The 14,214-nt window shown below is 44.5% G+C and overlaps 1 protein-coding gene across 1 annotated transcript in view; it reads left to right on the forward strand.

The window, feature by feature from the left end:
- Positions 1–6,165: 6,165 nt before the first annotated feature.
- Positions 6,166–14,214, forward strand: part of NRG3 (neuregulin 3) — a 346,526-nt gene continuing 338,477 nt past the window's right edge. The window contains exon 1 of the mRNA XM_065746454.1: positions 6,166–6,862. Within this exon, the coding sequence (XP_065602526.1) occupies positions 6,166–6,862 (697 nt within the window). The remainder of the gene's footprint in view (positions 6,863–14,214) is intronic.

Raw genomic sequence — 14,214 nt, forward strand, 5'->3', positions numbered from 1 at the left:
AGTGATTCATAACAGTAAGTAATTTCAAATTTACTTGCTGATGATTGATCGCTTCATGAACTTTCTCATTTGCTGTTGTCATTATTTTGAACCAATTCATGGAAAGATTTGAACTTTGATTTAGAGCTTAGTCCAAAATAGGTTATGATATACTGTAAGATTTTTGTTGACCTTAACATACTTCGGATCAAGCCATTTTTATGGCATTTTCCATACTTGTTTTCAAATCCTTCTGCATTTGGCATCTTTAGTGTATGTTCATGACAAAAATTTCAGGCTTTACAATGATTTAGAGAGTAAAATATACATTTCTGTTGTGTTGCAGTAGCTTCAGGGTATCACAATTGCATTGTTAAGAATAGTTACTATATATCTCCGTTGAAATCATTATTAAATGGTGCTTAAGAGACTGATAAAATACCATTAAAATCAGAATTAAAAAACTACTTTGATTTTGCTCTTGCCAGACAGAATTTTACTCTTTGAAATACTTAGAATTTATGGTCAGCTAAAAGTAGAAAATACTGAGAATTCAGTTTGGTAAGGAGCAACCGCAGATTCTTGGATTTTGGTTACTTATTCCTCCAAAAAATGTATTCCATTTTGAATTAGGTGTTGATTGAAAACTATTTTGAAATGTTTGTGATGCATTTTTTTGTTAACGGTATTTCAGTAAATCGTTATAAGCCATGCCAAAGAGTAACTTTGAATTGTATACATATTCATTGGTGGAGATTCAGGTGTACATCTGTTTTATTTAATGACAGCTTTGTCATTTGCAAATAGGCTACGCATCATTTCAAAAAGTTGAGGACATGCTGACTGATGCGGAGCAATCAACGTATTTGCACCACATGAAAGGATAGGTGTTTTTTATTCAATTAATTTAACCACAGAATTGTTATTTAGAGATAATACTGCAGTGAGAGCAAGCAGACTCTTCTGCTTATTTTGAAATTAACTATCACTCACTTCACACCTGTATGAGACTGACAGTAATGCTAACTCGCAGCTTGCTAAGATCTCCCCTTGCTGCCACACTTTTGAACTCCATGGAGGTTTTCTTATTTGTTGCAACTTGTGCTGTTTCCCTCCCTCCCCCCAAGCTACCAGAAGCATTCACAACGTCCCATGTAGAAATACATGGGCTGTATGCTAAACATCAGTGTGTAGTCCTGGTCTCTTTCCAACATATTAGTTGAAAACAAACTTCATCTGCATGTCTTACCTAATAGCTATTTTAGCTATCAGAGTGGGGAAAAAGTGGTTTCATTCTGAGCACTAGTTAATGGGATAGGTGAAAAACTATTTATATGCTTCATATGAAATGAGGAATAGAACTACACACATGTCAGACAAAAAGCATGGTTCTCCCTGACTGCAAAGCAATCATTAGGGGCACATACGTTGTAGCTAAGTTGAGTATGAAAGCTAAGAGGAAGGATGAAACATCCGTATTCAAATGTTTGAGAAAATAGCTTAGGAGTGCAACACCTTTTGATGGAATCAGCCACAATCCCAGCATCCTTCATTTGTCCTATTTTATTTTGTTTGCCACAAGGAAAGAATCCAGATGGCTTTTTAATACCGCCAAAGAAAGAGACTCCACAACCTCTGTGGGCATCCTGTTCCGGTGTTCTGTCACTCTCAAAGTAAAGAAGCACTTTCTCGTGTTGTTCTCTGATAGATCTTCCTGTGTTCCACATTGTGCTCGCTGTCCCTTGTCCTGCCACTGGGCATCACTGAAAAGAGCCTGGCCTTATGCACTTGATATTCTCCCATTAGATATTTATAAGCAGTGATAAGATCCCCCCTCAGCCTTCCATGTCTTCTTTTTTTGAACTAGGGAGCCCAGAACTAGATGCAGTAATTTAGATGTGGCCTCACCAGGGCAGAGTAGAGGGGTAGGATCACCTCCCTTAACCTGCTGGCCATGTTCTGTTTAATACACACCAGGATACCATTGGCTTTCTTGGCCATAAGAGCACTCTGCTGGCCCAGTCTGATTGACTCGATGTCTACCAGGACAACCCAGGTTCTTCTCCACAGAGCTCCTTTCCACCAGGTCAACCTCTAACTTGTGCAGTTACTCCTCCCCAAGTGTAGAATTTGAGGAAATGTTTATTCAGCAATCATACCATAAGGTGAAGAAACTGTAGAGTTAGTGTTGTTCACAGCTTGAGATGGAATTTTTATGGATTAACAATGAATTTCCTCAGATATTTTATAAAGTTGGAGAAGAAAAACAGACTTCTGTTTGTATGTGGAATTTGAACATATGCATCTCAAATGCATGCTGTTGAGTGCTGATATGGATATGGTTCCAAAAAGGTCTTATTTTCTTGTTTTGAAATTTTCTTTCTTTTGTTGCCTCTTCTGAGGATAGTTTTTCTGAGATCTTTAGGTCTGCTTCCACGATAACAGCTAAAGCAAATGTAACTCCTTTAACTTGTCTATTACATTTTGCTGTTTAAAGAGGACGTCACTGGCTGTGCTGCACAGCGGCATATATGAAGCCACAAGGAACAGAACCCTGGTCACAACACTGATGACTGCGGCATTACCTACTGCAAAACCAAATTTAAATGCTGTGTGACAAAGCAAAATATGCATAAACAGTATATCCATTTTTTGTGTCGCACCAGTCTTTAAGAATATATCACTTCTGACTTTACCATGGATAAATAGTTCAATTCTATCCCAGCCACCAATGTCCTTCGGGATGTATTAGCATTCTACAAAGAAAAATAAATTGTATACTGTTTTCATGTTCATGATAAATGCATTTCCAGAAAAAAAAATAGCTGGGCTATGATAAAGAATGAGTAGGAAGAAATACAAGTGAAATTAACAAAATACCTACGTATATTAGAATTAATGCACTGAACAGATTCAGTTTAACAAAAGTGGTCTGATTTGAAAACCTGATTATGATTTGAATATTAATACTTCAAGACAGGAAAGTAATCTAAAATAATTTAGAGTCTGTGTTTTTTGCTACACCATAATATCTTAACTAACGACTAAATGATTGCAGGACCAGGATTTCATACATCACCTGCATTCAGGTGTCTGTTGAGGTGTGTCATGGAGTTCTGTTACACTTGTACATGTAGAAGGGCTTTTCTCCTATTTGAAATATATATATATATATATATTTCCTGTTGGGTTCTGTTGTGTCATGGTCCATAGGCATTTCATATTTTTAGACCAAAGAACTTTCTTCAAAGACGATAGTAGTCAATGGAAAAATCTTCATTAATTTATTCAGAGGATATCTGCTTTTAAGTAATTCAGTTAACTATGGCATATTGAAAGCATTCCCCAACCAATTCGAAGAGTAGTTTGTCAATCCCAATGGTATGGATAGGAAATGATAAGAAAAGCTGACACATCTTTGCTCGTAATACAGGAAGTCTTTCAATATTAAAGAAAGAAATGGCTACATTTGAGTCATCTTAATGGTATCATTAAGATGCCTTTCTGTTAGAGACATTACATATTAAAGGAGTTGACAGTGTGAAAATCTTAGTGAAGGAAGAAGTGCAGTTGAGACAGAACAGAACTGAAAAGCTTCAGAACTTGGTCATCTGAGTTTAAAGGGACTTTAAAAGCTCTCTGTCCAGTGGCAGTTGTAAAATACTTTCCATGTGTTATATTCTCCCAAGATGCATGTACAAATGGTTTGAGAATGAATATAAAGAACTTTTCATAGAGAATGTAATGAAGAGCAATATGGTTGCAGGAGATGCTGAAGGTTGTTTTTGTGCAGGAAATGCAATGCCCAGAGCAGAACAGCAGTCCAAATACTTGGTGAGGAGGTTGAGGACTGGGCAGGACTGATCCTCACAACTGTAAGCACCTAGTTCTACATTTTCATAAGAAATCTCAAGTTCCAAAAAATTAGCAACAAAAATCCTCTGTGGGTATCCAAGACATCCTTGTCTTGCTCATCTACTTGCCTTAGTTGATGTCCACTTGAGTACTGTGCAATGCTCTTGTGGTTGTTTCTAAATACCCTCACCCAATCCTTTTCCTCTTCATCAAATGATATAAATCTGCTTATTTATTCATTCCAGTGAAAAGGTCTGAAGGGTGCACTTAGCTGGTCAGCCACTTCCGGAGATTTCCTAGTAGCTCTTAGCATAGGGCTGTCTCAGAGAAGCTGCCAAGCTCCAGTTGGATTACTTCAAGTGATAATAATGTAGATGTTTTCCTATTGTAGTTCTCATATCTTATCATACTTGCTATTAACATTCCTTCTGAACAAAAAAATCAAGTAGATACATTTCAGCTGCAGTATTTTATTTTCTATGTTTGTGTATGGCCAGAAAAAAAAAGTATTTCACATTTTGTTTCCATTTTCTTCCTCTTCAATTATTTCGTATAAATATTAATACTTTTCCACATAAGTGACTAAAATAAATTATTCTGAAGTGTCATTACGAGGAAATGATGGCAGTGATTTAACAGTTTTGTTCTTCTAAAGGGGTTAAATGCATTTGCGCATATATGGTGTTATAAACCGTTATCTAAAATCTGGCAAGTGGCATTAAGCTCACCCTTTGGTACTGCACTGTTAACCTTTCAGTGACCACTCCAACTGTTTAAATGGTCTATCCAGAAGGTGAGAGGAGGCGCACACTGTTGATCACTACGAACATAACCCTCTGAAGTAGATCAAGGAGTTGTTGCAGCCTCAGCATCCACACTTGTCTGGAGCACCCTGGTCGCTGCGAGACGTGCGCCCGTACCATCCCTTGCCCCAGCTGCTGAAGAGGGCTGTCCTTTTGTTGCAGGTGGCTGCTGCTGGTCTGTGCTTTCCTGAAGGGAATCCCTCTCACAAACAACAAACGCTGTTCATTGTTAGCTATCAGAGTGCATCAGCGTCAGAAAGCATCTCGTCCAGAGCCCTGGTCGTTGGCGAGAAATCCTCTCTGAAGGTGTCTCCACCTCCATCCCTCCACGCGTCTCTGCCGTGCGGCACAGTGCAGCGGGTTACTGCCGCACCGCCGCCACATGGGTTCAGGCGCTCCGCACTTACCCCCTTTTTCTTTTCTCTTTTTTTCTTCCTTTCCTCCTCTTCCTTCCTTTCCCAGGCTCCGCTAGCCGTAGCATCCACCCTCCCCGGGGCTTTGCCCGGATCATTTATTTATCTTGTGCGCATTAAGAAACCACCATTAGGCTCTGGTGGGAGGCGCCTTACTTGCTGCGCGCTCGCCTGCCTCCCCTGCGCCGCGAGAGGAATGCACAATTGAGCAGGAGCCGCAAGCTTAGCAGGGGCTGCCGTGTGCGTGCTTATCTGTTGGCCGGATCCGTGCTTTTGCCGACTGGGTCACTGGCGTCCGTCGCTGCAGGGCTTCATTTTTTTATTTATTTGTTTGGCTGCGTGGATTTATTATTATTATTATTATTATTTTTTCCCCGGGCATCCTCACCGGAGTTTTACTGCGGGCCGGACTTGAGAGCGGGCGCGGAGAAGCCGCAAGGAGCCGAGCCGAGCCTCCTGCCCCGGGCCCCGCCCGCGGATCGGCCTCCCTGGCCCAGCGCCGGCCGCGGGTTGGCCGCGGGGCCGCGGAGTGGCGGGCGCCGCGCCGCCGCCTCCCCGCCGAGCAGCCGGGGGCTGCCGCTGCGCCGCGGCCGGGCAGAGGCGGGAGCCGAGCGGGCGGGGGAGGGAGCGAGAAGGCGAGAGAAGATCCCCCGGCCCCGAGGGGCGAGGAGAAGGAGGAGAGGCGAGAAGGAGCGTGGATGTGAAGGAATGTGCCCGCCCGCCGCCGGATCCGCGCGCTTGGGATAAAAAATCGTGATAATCGAGGAGGCTGATTGCCGCGACTTATTGCACGGAGGAAAAAAAAAAAAAAAAAAGGAAAAAAGGATAAAGGAGATCAAAGCCTGGGAGCGACGGGAGAAGAAGAGCGCCGAGGCTGACGCGGCGCAAGAGGAGGGCGCCCGGCGCGGCCGTCCCGCTGATTCCGCGGCCGCGGGAGCTGCGCGGGGCGGTGCGGGGCTCGCCTCGCCTCGCTATGCCGGCGGCGTGACCGAGCGCCGCGCTCCCCTCCGCCCCGCGCCGCTCCGCTCCCCTCCGCCCACCTCCGCCGCATGCCGCCGGCATCCGCGGCGCGCTGATGCCCCGGGGTCGCGGCGGCGCTGCGGACGGCCCCTAGGATGAGCGAGGGGGCTGCCGGCGCCGCGGCGCCCGGGGCGGCAGAGGCGGCGGCGGCGGCGGCGGCCCCGGGCGGGGATGGGGCCGGGGGACCGCCGCGAGAGCTGCGCTGCAGCGACTGCATCGTCTGGAATCGGCAGCAGACGTGGCTGTGCGTGGTGCCCCTCTTCATAGGCTTCATCGGCCTGGGGCTCAGCCTCATGCTGCTCAAGTGGATCGTGGTGGGCTCCGTCAAGGAGTACGTCCCCACCGAGCTGATGGACGCCAAGGGCGTGGGGCAGGACCCCTTCTTCCTCTCCAAACCCACCGCCCCCCCCCGCGGCGCGGAGACCACCGCCGCCGCCACGCCGCGGCCGCCCAGCCGCGTCAGCCCCCGCCTCACCACGATGAGCAGGGCCCCCCCTCGGCCCCCAGGCACCCGTGGCCCGGCGCGGGGCGGCCCCAGGCCCACGGTCCCCCGGCATCCCGCCGTGCCGCACACGGCACCGCCCGCCAGCGGCCCCCCCGGCACCTCCGGCCGCGCCGGCCGCCCGCCGGTCGCCGCCCCCAGCACCCCGCCGCTGCCCGCCTGGCCCACTGCGGCACACGCTACCTCCTCCTACAAGATCTACGTCCACGACTCGGCGCCCTCCTGGACCTTATCTCCCTTCCAGGAATCTACCACCACCACGCCGGAGACCACCACGACCCCCAAAATCCGTAAGTGAAGCGCGCCGGCCCGCGCCCTCGGGCACACCCCGCCCGCCGCTCGGGCACACCGGCACCGGGCGCTGTCCCGTCCTGGGGCTGCCGCAGCCCGGGGGACTCGCGGTGCCCTGCGGGAGACCGGGGAGCCGTCGAGTCCGCGTTCCTCTTTTCTCTCCCCTGGCCATCTCACGGCCAGTTCCCCGCTCGCGTGGTGGACGTCGAGGCAGGAGCAGCCGTGGGAGGCGGCTGCAATTCGCTGTGGTTCGTAAGAAAGCTTCCCTTTCTAGTCTGGTGTGACGGCGGCATTTGGGAGGTGTGGGAAGCGAGGGGACAGGTGATGGCCCGTCAGGAGGGGCAGCGACGCTGTTGACAGTGAGCAATGGGATCTCGGGGCGGGCTGCGCCTTTGCCGGTGCGGAGTTTCTCTGGTCGGCTCCCACGAAAAGAGCCCTCGACCTCAGAGGGGTGCTGGCCCCGGTCCGGAGTTCGGCTGCTGGGAGAAACACCCGCCAGAGAGCGGCACCGGGGCGCTCCCGAACGCGCTCATCAGCCCGGAGATCTGTGGCTCCAGTCAGTACTGTGCCGTCTGCGGCGTCAGCCCGTGGCTGGTTATTCTTTTCAAGCAGAGGAGGGGGCTTGTTCCCCGGTTGCTCATTGTGCCCGGCTCTTCCCACCCTGTGAGGCACAAACTGAAGGATTCGGGTTCAGTCCGAAATTTCATTTGGATTGGGTGCATCAACTTTTAGCTTCTCGTAAAGGTTATCTAGGACAAACGCAGTCTGTGCCAAAGGGACTTCTGCGTGGTGCTATTTAGTGAAACGCTCAATTATACTGTATTAGAGTCTTCTGCGCTTTCTCAGATGCAGCATAGGAATTGAGGAGCCTGTGTTCTCCATTAACTCTTAGTTGCTTTTCCTAGCAGTGTCAGTTTGATCTCATGCACTGCCTGGATTGCTTGTACAGCTAGTGGCTCCCCTGCTGCATGCTAATGTATGCTTATTCCAGTGGAGTATTTGGGTAGCTGGTCATTTAAACTTAATTTTGTCCATTACATCTGTTTTGCTGATGAACCCTGAAACAGAGTATGCGTACAGCAGACTGATTTTGTGAATTGGCAGAATAGAGAGAAAAGCAGCAAACTGGATGTGTACGTGTGGGTGGGCGTGCAGGTGGTGGATGGCTGGGAATGATTACGAATAAAACTGCCACTAAATCAGAGCAGCAAACCAGGCAGTAACTTGCTTCCCCAGCATCTGCTACAGCAATTGAGAAAGAGCCATCCCTCACAGGTGTGGCTGAGCCTGGTTGTCTTTCTAGCTGCAATCAGAGGAGCTCTGCTGGTACCAGAGGGAAAAATCTCTTGTGGATCTGAGCCTTAGCTGTCTCACTAAGATATATGGAGCTGTACAGAAAGGGCACTTTAAAAACAAACAAACAAACAAAACATGTGAAGGGAGTGTGACTTTCAACCTTTGTCTCTGATCTCGACTCCTGTGTGCAGCAGTACCTCATCGGCGTTTCAAACTGCAGTGACGTGTGTGCCTGAAACACTGCTGAGCTCTCAGCCCGGGTGGGACCTGTTGGGATTTAAATGTTTCCTTGTGATCTTTTCCTTTCTTGTTTTTGTACCTCTTTGAGTATGTAAGAGAAGTCCACTGCAATTTCATCCCATCTCTGCTGTGTCCTTACAAGGTACAGAAAGCAGTAAAATCCTTATTAATAAATTATTGTCACTGGCAGGTCTCTGCTGCATACAGGGCACACAAAGGAATTAAAAATGCCCACAGTCTTGAAACGTTCCTGGCAGCTGCACAGTCCTGTAACTGCTACTTGTTTCTGGGATCCTGCTAATACCTTTTACAGTAGGGTGTTTCCCTTCATTAAGTGCAGCTGGGTTATAGGATAAAATGTAAGAAGTGCAAATCCAGCAGAAATTGACCCTGTTTGGGCACACTGATAGCAGAGATTATCATTAATGGAAGATTAAATAGATTACATAAAAAAGGATTTGAATTTGTAGGGCGTGTTGAATTATTTGTTTATTTAAAGCCTACAGCTGTACTTCCCTGATATGTATAAGCCTGTCCGAGGGTACATGTGAAATTCTGTGAGACTGCAGCATCCATCCAAGGGGAGAGGGAGAGGGAATGTAATGTTTCTGCCAGGAAGTCCTGCCATGGTGTGACCCTACAGCAAATATCTGCATCTGCCACTGAGCTTGGAGGATTGCAGTGACTAACAGCTCTTAGGACGAGCAGGAATTCTTTGAAGCAAATGCATCCTCATTTTGCAAGTTTAGCTGCATGATCCTTATGTGTCTCTTTGCTCCAGCGGCTATTGAAATGGAAGTCATGGGTCTGTTGTGTCGTGTGAATACAAATCTGACGCGACAAATCTGATGCCCCAGCTTTCAAAGTAGTGCACAGCACTGTGTGATCTAGGCTAGGCAAGGCACATATGGAGGCAGGGGTTGTAGGTTATTTAGCTTTTCATGGCTTTTAAGAAAAGAAGCAGCTGTTGTCATTCATATGACAGTTCATTTAAATGCTTTAATGTGTTAAAATGGGCTCAAAATGTGACTTAAGGAAATGGAAATCAGACTGGGAGCTGTTTCTCCAGAAAGCAGGATGATTGCCCACCTGAAGTTGATGCTGGTAAAGCCTTTTCTCTGTGTGTGTATTCAGCTGAGGAGATGTTGTGAAATCTCTCACTTTTTTGTGGGTGTGCATAATGACAATAATTCTTGGTTGTGTTTCACTCAAAGTCAAGCTATCTGTGAGCTGCTTTGCGAGTTCTTGATGAAGATCCTTCAGGTTCTGACTAAGCAAAAGCCATTGACTCATCGACTTTCACTCTGTGCCATGTGCCTGCATGTGTTTCTCATGTTCACATACAGATCGTGGCTTTCCAGCCTTTTTTCCCAGTGTTCAACAGGAAAATCAATCATTGATTGAGGATAGTGTAATCAGTAGATGAGCAGAATCAGCCCACTGACTGGAACACACCTGTGAGGTTTTATGTTTATCAAGCCATTGGTTTCATTTCTAGAGTCATGCCCTGATTTTTTCCAGTATGCATTTTTTTTTTCATGGTATTTTGGCTTTTTTTTAGTAATGTTGTTGTCTTTAAATTGAGATGCTGTACTTATTGGAGTTTCTGTGTGAGTTCAGCTGTGAAATAGCCCTGTAGTTTTTGTCGTGTTCCTGTGACAAAAGGCTAATGCAGAGAGCTGAGGTCAGGCAGGTGGGGCTCAAGTAATGCATTGTAACCAAGGAAAGAGATGTTACGGAAATCTTAATCAATAGATCTTGTGAAGTCCATTTGCGACCTTCTTTTGTGTCCAAACTGCAGCCTGAGTACACTTTGATTTCCTGCTAAAGATTTTCTAGTCCAGTCGTTTGTCCTAGTCATATCTCTGTCTCTGTCTGCTTGCTATGCACGGCATGGGTTCAAGTAGCAAGCATCTGGCAGATGAATTGCTACCAGCACTGACATTTTGGTGAAAGCTGTTTGTTTTATTTTGCACTGACTCAAATATCTTTTTCACATTAAAGATGACGCGTAGATGGAACTGCGGGGTTTTCACCAACTGAAGGGTGTAGTGGGAGGTGCCAAGCTGTAGTAAAACCAGGCCTACTCTTTCCAGAGCTCTGAAGCATCCTGCCAACAAATGACATGTGTCTGTGATCGCTTTGGGTTCTGATCATGAGCTGTCACTGGAATCAAGGAGCACACATGTGACACTAGAGCACGTGCCTTTAGCACTGACTGAGATTAATATGTCAGTTTTTTATCAATCTATGAAGCATCAAAGGCTGTGGAACAAAAAAATACTTAAAAAAATCCAACTGGGAATTCTGAAAGCATTTGCTTCTCATCCTCTTTCTCATTCGCTTTCAGTTCCTGTACCATGAATCAACGTACCACAGACACGTTTGGGTTTGTGCTTTCCACCTTAAATACTTGTCAGCAGGAAGGCTAATGCCAAGATACAATATAATAAATAGAGAATGTACCCTGAAGTAAAAGTAGTTTTAATTTTCCTTTTTTTCCCCCATTTAATATGGTTATAACTTTTCTTCTTTGTTCAGTTTTGTGGAATGACATTGGGCTTAATTTCACTTTTTCCTTTATAATCCCAGTTATAGTTAGGAACTAGCACAGTTATCATCAAGTTCTTAGCGAATTTGAATGTTTATGTTGATTCAGTTCAGATACATTTCCCTTTTGTTGAAGTATTTGTTGGAATGACATGACCTGGGAGAACTTCCACAGCACTGGTATGATAAGAGGAAGGAATGTGGCTGAAATTACTCCGTGATGCCTTTTCATCCTGAAGAAAAATCTTTTGGGGGCTGTAGAGATTTTCATTACGTTGATTTAAGCTGTGATCACTGGCAAAAGCAAAGCCTTGCGTTTTATTAGGCATATTTTTTTTTTTAGCATCTATACAAGGACATTATGTGATATATTTTATGTTGACAACAGAATATCATTATTAAATTAAAGTATTGATTCGTTACAAAGTATTATGCTAAAGTAATGTCAGTGGTTTGTCTAAACCCACAGAAAATGGAAATTAAAAATTAAAGCGAAAGACCTGTCTCTGTCTACAGTACTGTGCCTGGTGTTGCAGTGCATTTATCATCTGACTCATTGCTTTGAAACCTTCTGCAAAGCCCAGTAAATGCAAGGATTGCTATGGATTTGGCTTTGACTTTATCAGTAAATTCTATAGCTCATGTGGCTTTCAGGAAGTACCTACAGCATACTGTTGTTTAACTTTGCTGATTTCTCCCAAGAAAACATGCCTAGTGCTGTCAAGTGGGATGGCTTGGTCACAAAGAGAAATAAATAAACAAAAACTTGGGTCTTTTGTATGCCTCTGAGCTTGTTGAATTCTTTTTGCAATTTCTTGTTGAGGGTTGAACAAATCTGCATCTTCACTGCAGGCATGGGGTGAAAATACAAGCAAGCATTTGCACCTTCCCTGTTTTCAAGGAGGTTCTGGACCTCAAGGACTCTAGTGCCTTCTGGCTTGGGCAGGGCAACTGTTTTGGTTGAGGTGCTTTGTCTTGCAGCACGGGTTAGAGATGAACCTGCACAAAAGTAGAAATGTATTTGGTAATTGTAAGAGGCTTCCTAGTAAGTAACTGAACTGAAAGCCAAGTTGAAGCACATCTTTTTCATTTGAAAGACTCTTTCAGGTTCTGTTGTCTGGAAGGAATTCATTGTCACTTACTATTAAGCATAGGTATTGTTTTTGCATTACAGGAGTGGACAAAATACAGTCAAGAAAAGAACATGATACTCTGGGTTATGGAGATGATTTCTTGTCTTAAGACACTTGGGATCAATGTGATGGAAATTTAAGAGTCATTTAGCAAGCAGGTGGTGGTTTTTCACCAACCGGAACTAATTTCCACAGTGGACATCTCTTAAACTTCCTTTCATACCTACTCCCAAGCCATTCTTCTGTGTACAGCTATAGTGGAGGAAAATGGCTTGCCATGGAGCTGACTCACCAGGTTTGCCAGGCCAGGGCTTTTCTGAGCAGAGCAGGTGGAGGCAAAGAAAGGAAATGCACACAGGTGAGTGAGTGGATTTAAGCAGTTATTTATTCTCAAACAGGCTTCTGCTTCCCCTTAAGTAGATACATTCAAGAGAGAGGAAGTGACTAAAGCAACCTAAAGGAAAATTCTGATAGGCTGCATTTATTCATTTCAGTCTTAACAGAAAATAATAATAATAATAATTATAATTGGGTCAAATGTTCCTGAAAAAATTTGTTAGTGTGAGGGAAAATACATTGCAAAATGCTTATTGCTGAATATTTAGATGTTTGTTTCTGAAACTTTGTCAGTATGCTTTGGCTCCAGTGGTGTGTGTACTCAGGTAATATATCAAAAGATGTATGAGTAAAACCTATACAATTCTTCTGGCATTTCATCTTTTCTGTCTCCATGTATTCTGCCCTCAAGTGCAGTGCTCTGTATTTCCAAAGCTGTGTTTCTCACACAGCATGTGAACAGGAGGGTTCTGTGGCTTTAATGCCTTTACAACATATAACCCCTTATTTTTTTGTGTGTTTGCTGTGTGTCTGATGACTGATTGTTGACTGCAGGAGACAAACTGTTCAGCTTCAAAGATAATTCCCTTCATATCGTGTTTAGCAACAGATCGCAATAGAGCTTAAGTCCAAACTGATAACTGAAAGGATCTACTCTCATGTGCTATCCTTCCCCCATCCCCAGCTTGTGCTTTATACTTAAATGGGAGATGCTTATAAGCACTGTACATGTATTGACAGTGTAGTAGGTTCTCTTGGTAGAAAAAGGAATTGATATGGCTGTCTGCAAGAAGAGAGCTTTCACTGAGGCATTTTGTATCTTTGCTGGCAAAAATTTGAGCAAAATACATCTTGATAATATTCTAGGTGAAAGATTTGCTGCCTTAAGTAGTTTGCAGTCTCTGCTTTTTTATAGTGAGATTATTTTATAGCCCAGTTTTGCAAAGCAAAAGGCCCAATGTAGGGTGTGCAAGCAGTGCCTTTTGTAGACTTAATGCATGCGCAGAATTGGGGTCAATAAATGAGAACCTCTGTGTGATAAAATCTGTTGCTGTGTGTTAGATTGCATTGTCAGTGCTTACAAAACGTGCCATGCACTTAAGCGTACATCTGTTTTAGAATGCTGCTTTTTAAATGTTTTCAGTATTAATTTAAATGCACTTATTAGAATTGAGCTTCTGTTATGTTTTTTCCTTTTTGTTTTTGTTTGTGTGTTTATTACAACTATCAAACAGTCTCTGCATAAAACATGTCTTGTAGTAAAATCTTTGTGTTCTGGGGGATTGGAGCTGGTTAGTTGTAGGCTCTCAGAACTGTCGGTCATGATTTTTTTTTCATGTCACTTTTAAATAATGTCATTCCCTGAATTTTATTTACTTTTTTATATTATTCTGGAAAATACTACTAGTTTTGTGTGCTGCTTTTCTCTGTGTACCTCTTTGGGTAGCAATATGCCAGCACTGAGTTTTTCCTGAAATGCATACATTGTTTTCTGAAACGCTAGAGATACCATGGTGTTTTGTAAGGCAGAAGTTGAGGGTTTTTTTTTTTTTAAGACCATGTTATTATCTTCATGTTTTCCATTTCACAGCATCATTGCTGTCGAAATTCAAGATTCTAGTTCTCAGCAGCTGGGCTTTGGTTGCTGGCTGTTGCCAGCTAGAGGGGCTGTAGCACTGTGAAACAGCAAACCACTAAATTAGTATTAATAACAAAGCACTACTTTTCAGATTTGATTATTCTCATTGATGTCAGAACTTGTAAAGCGAGCGTTTGAGATAAGATGGGGATATTTT

This window comes from Cyrtonyx montezumae, unplaced genomic scaffold, assembly GCF_038088225.1.
Source record: "Cyrtonyx montezumae isolate F1298 unplaced genomic scaffold, pur_monq_1.0 scaffold_4, whole genome shotgun sequence".
NCBI classification, from domain to species: domain Eukaryota; kingdom Metazoa; phylum Chordata; class Aves; order Galliformes; family Odontophoridae; genus Cyrtonyx; species Cyrtonyx montezumae.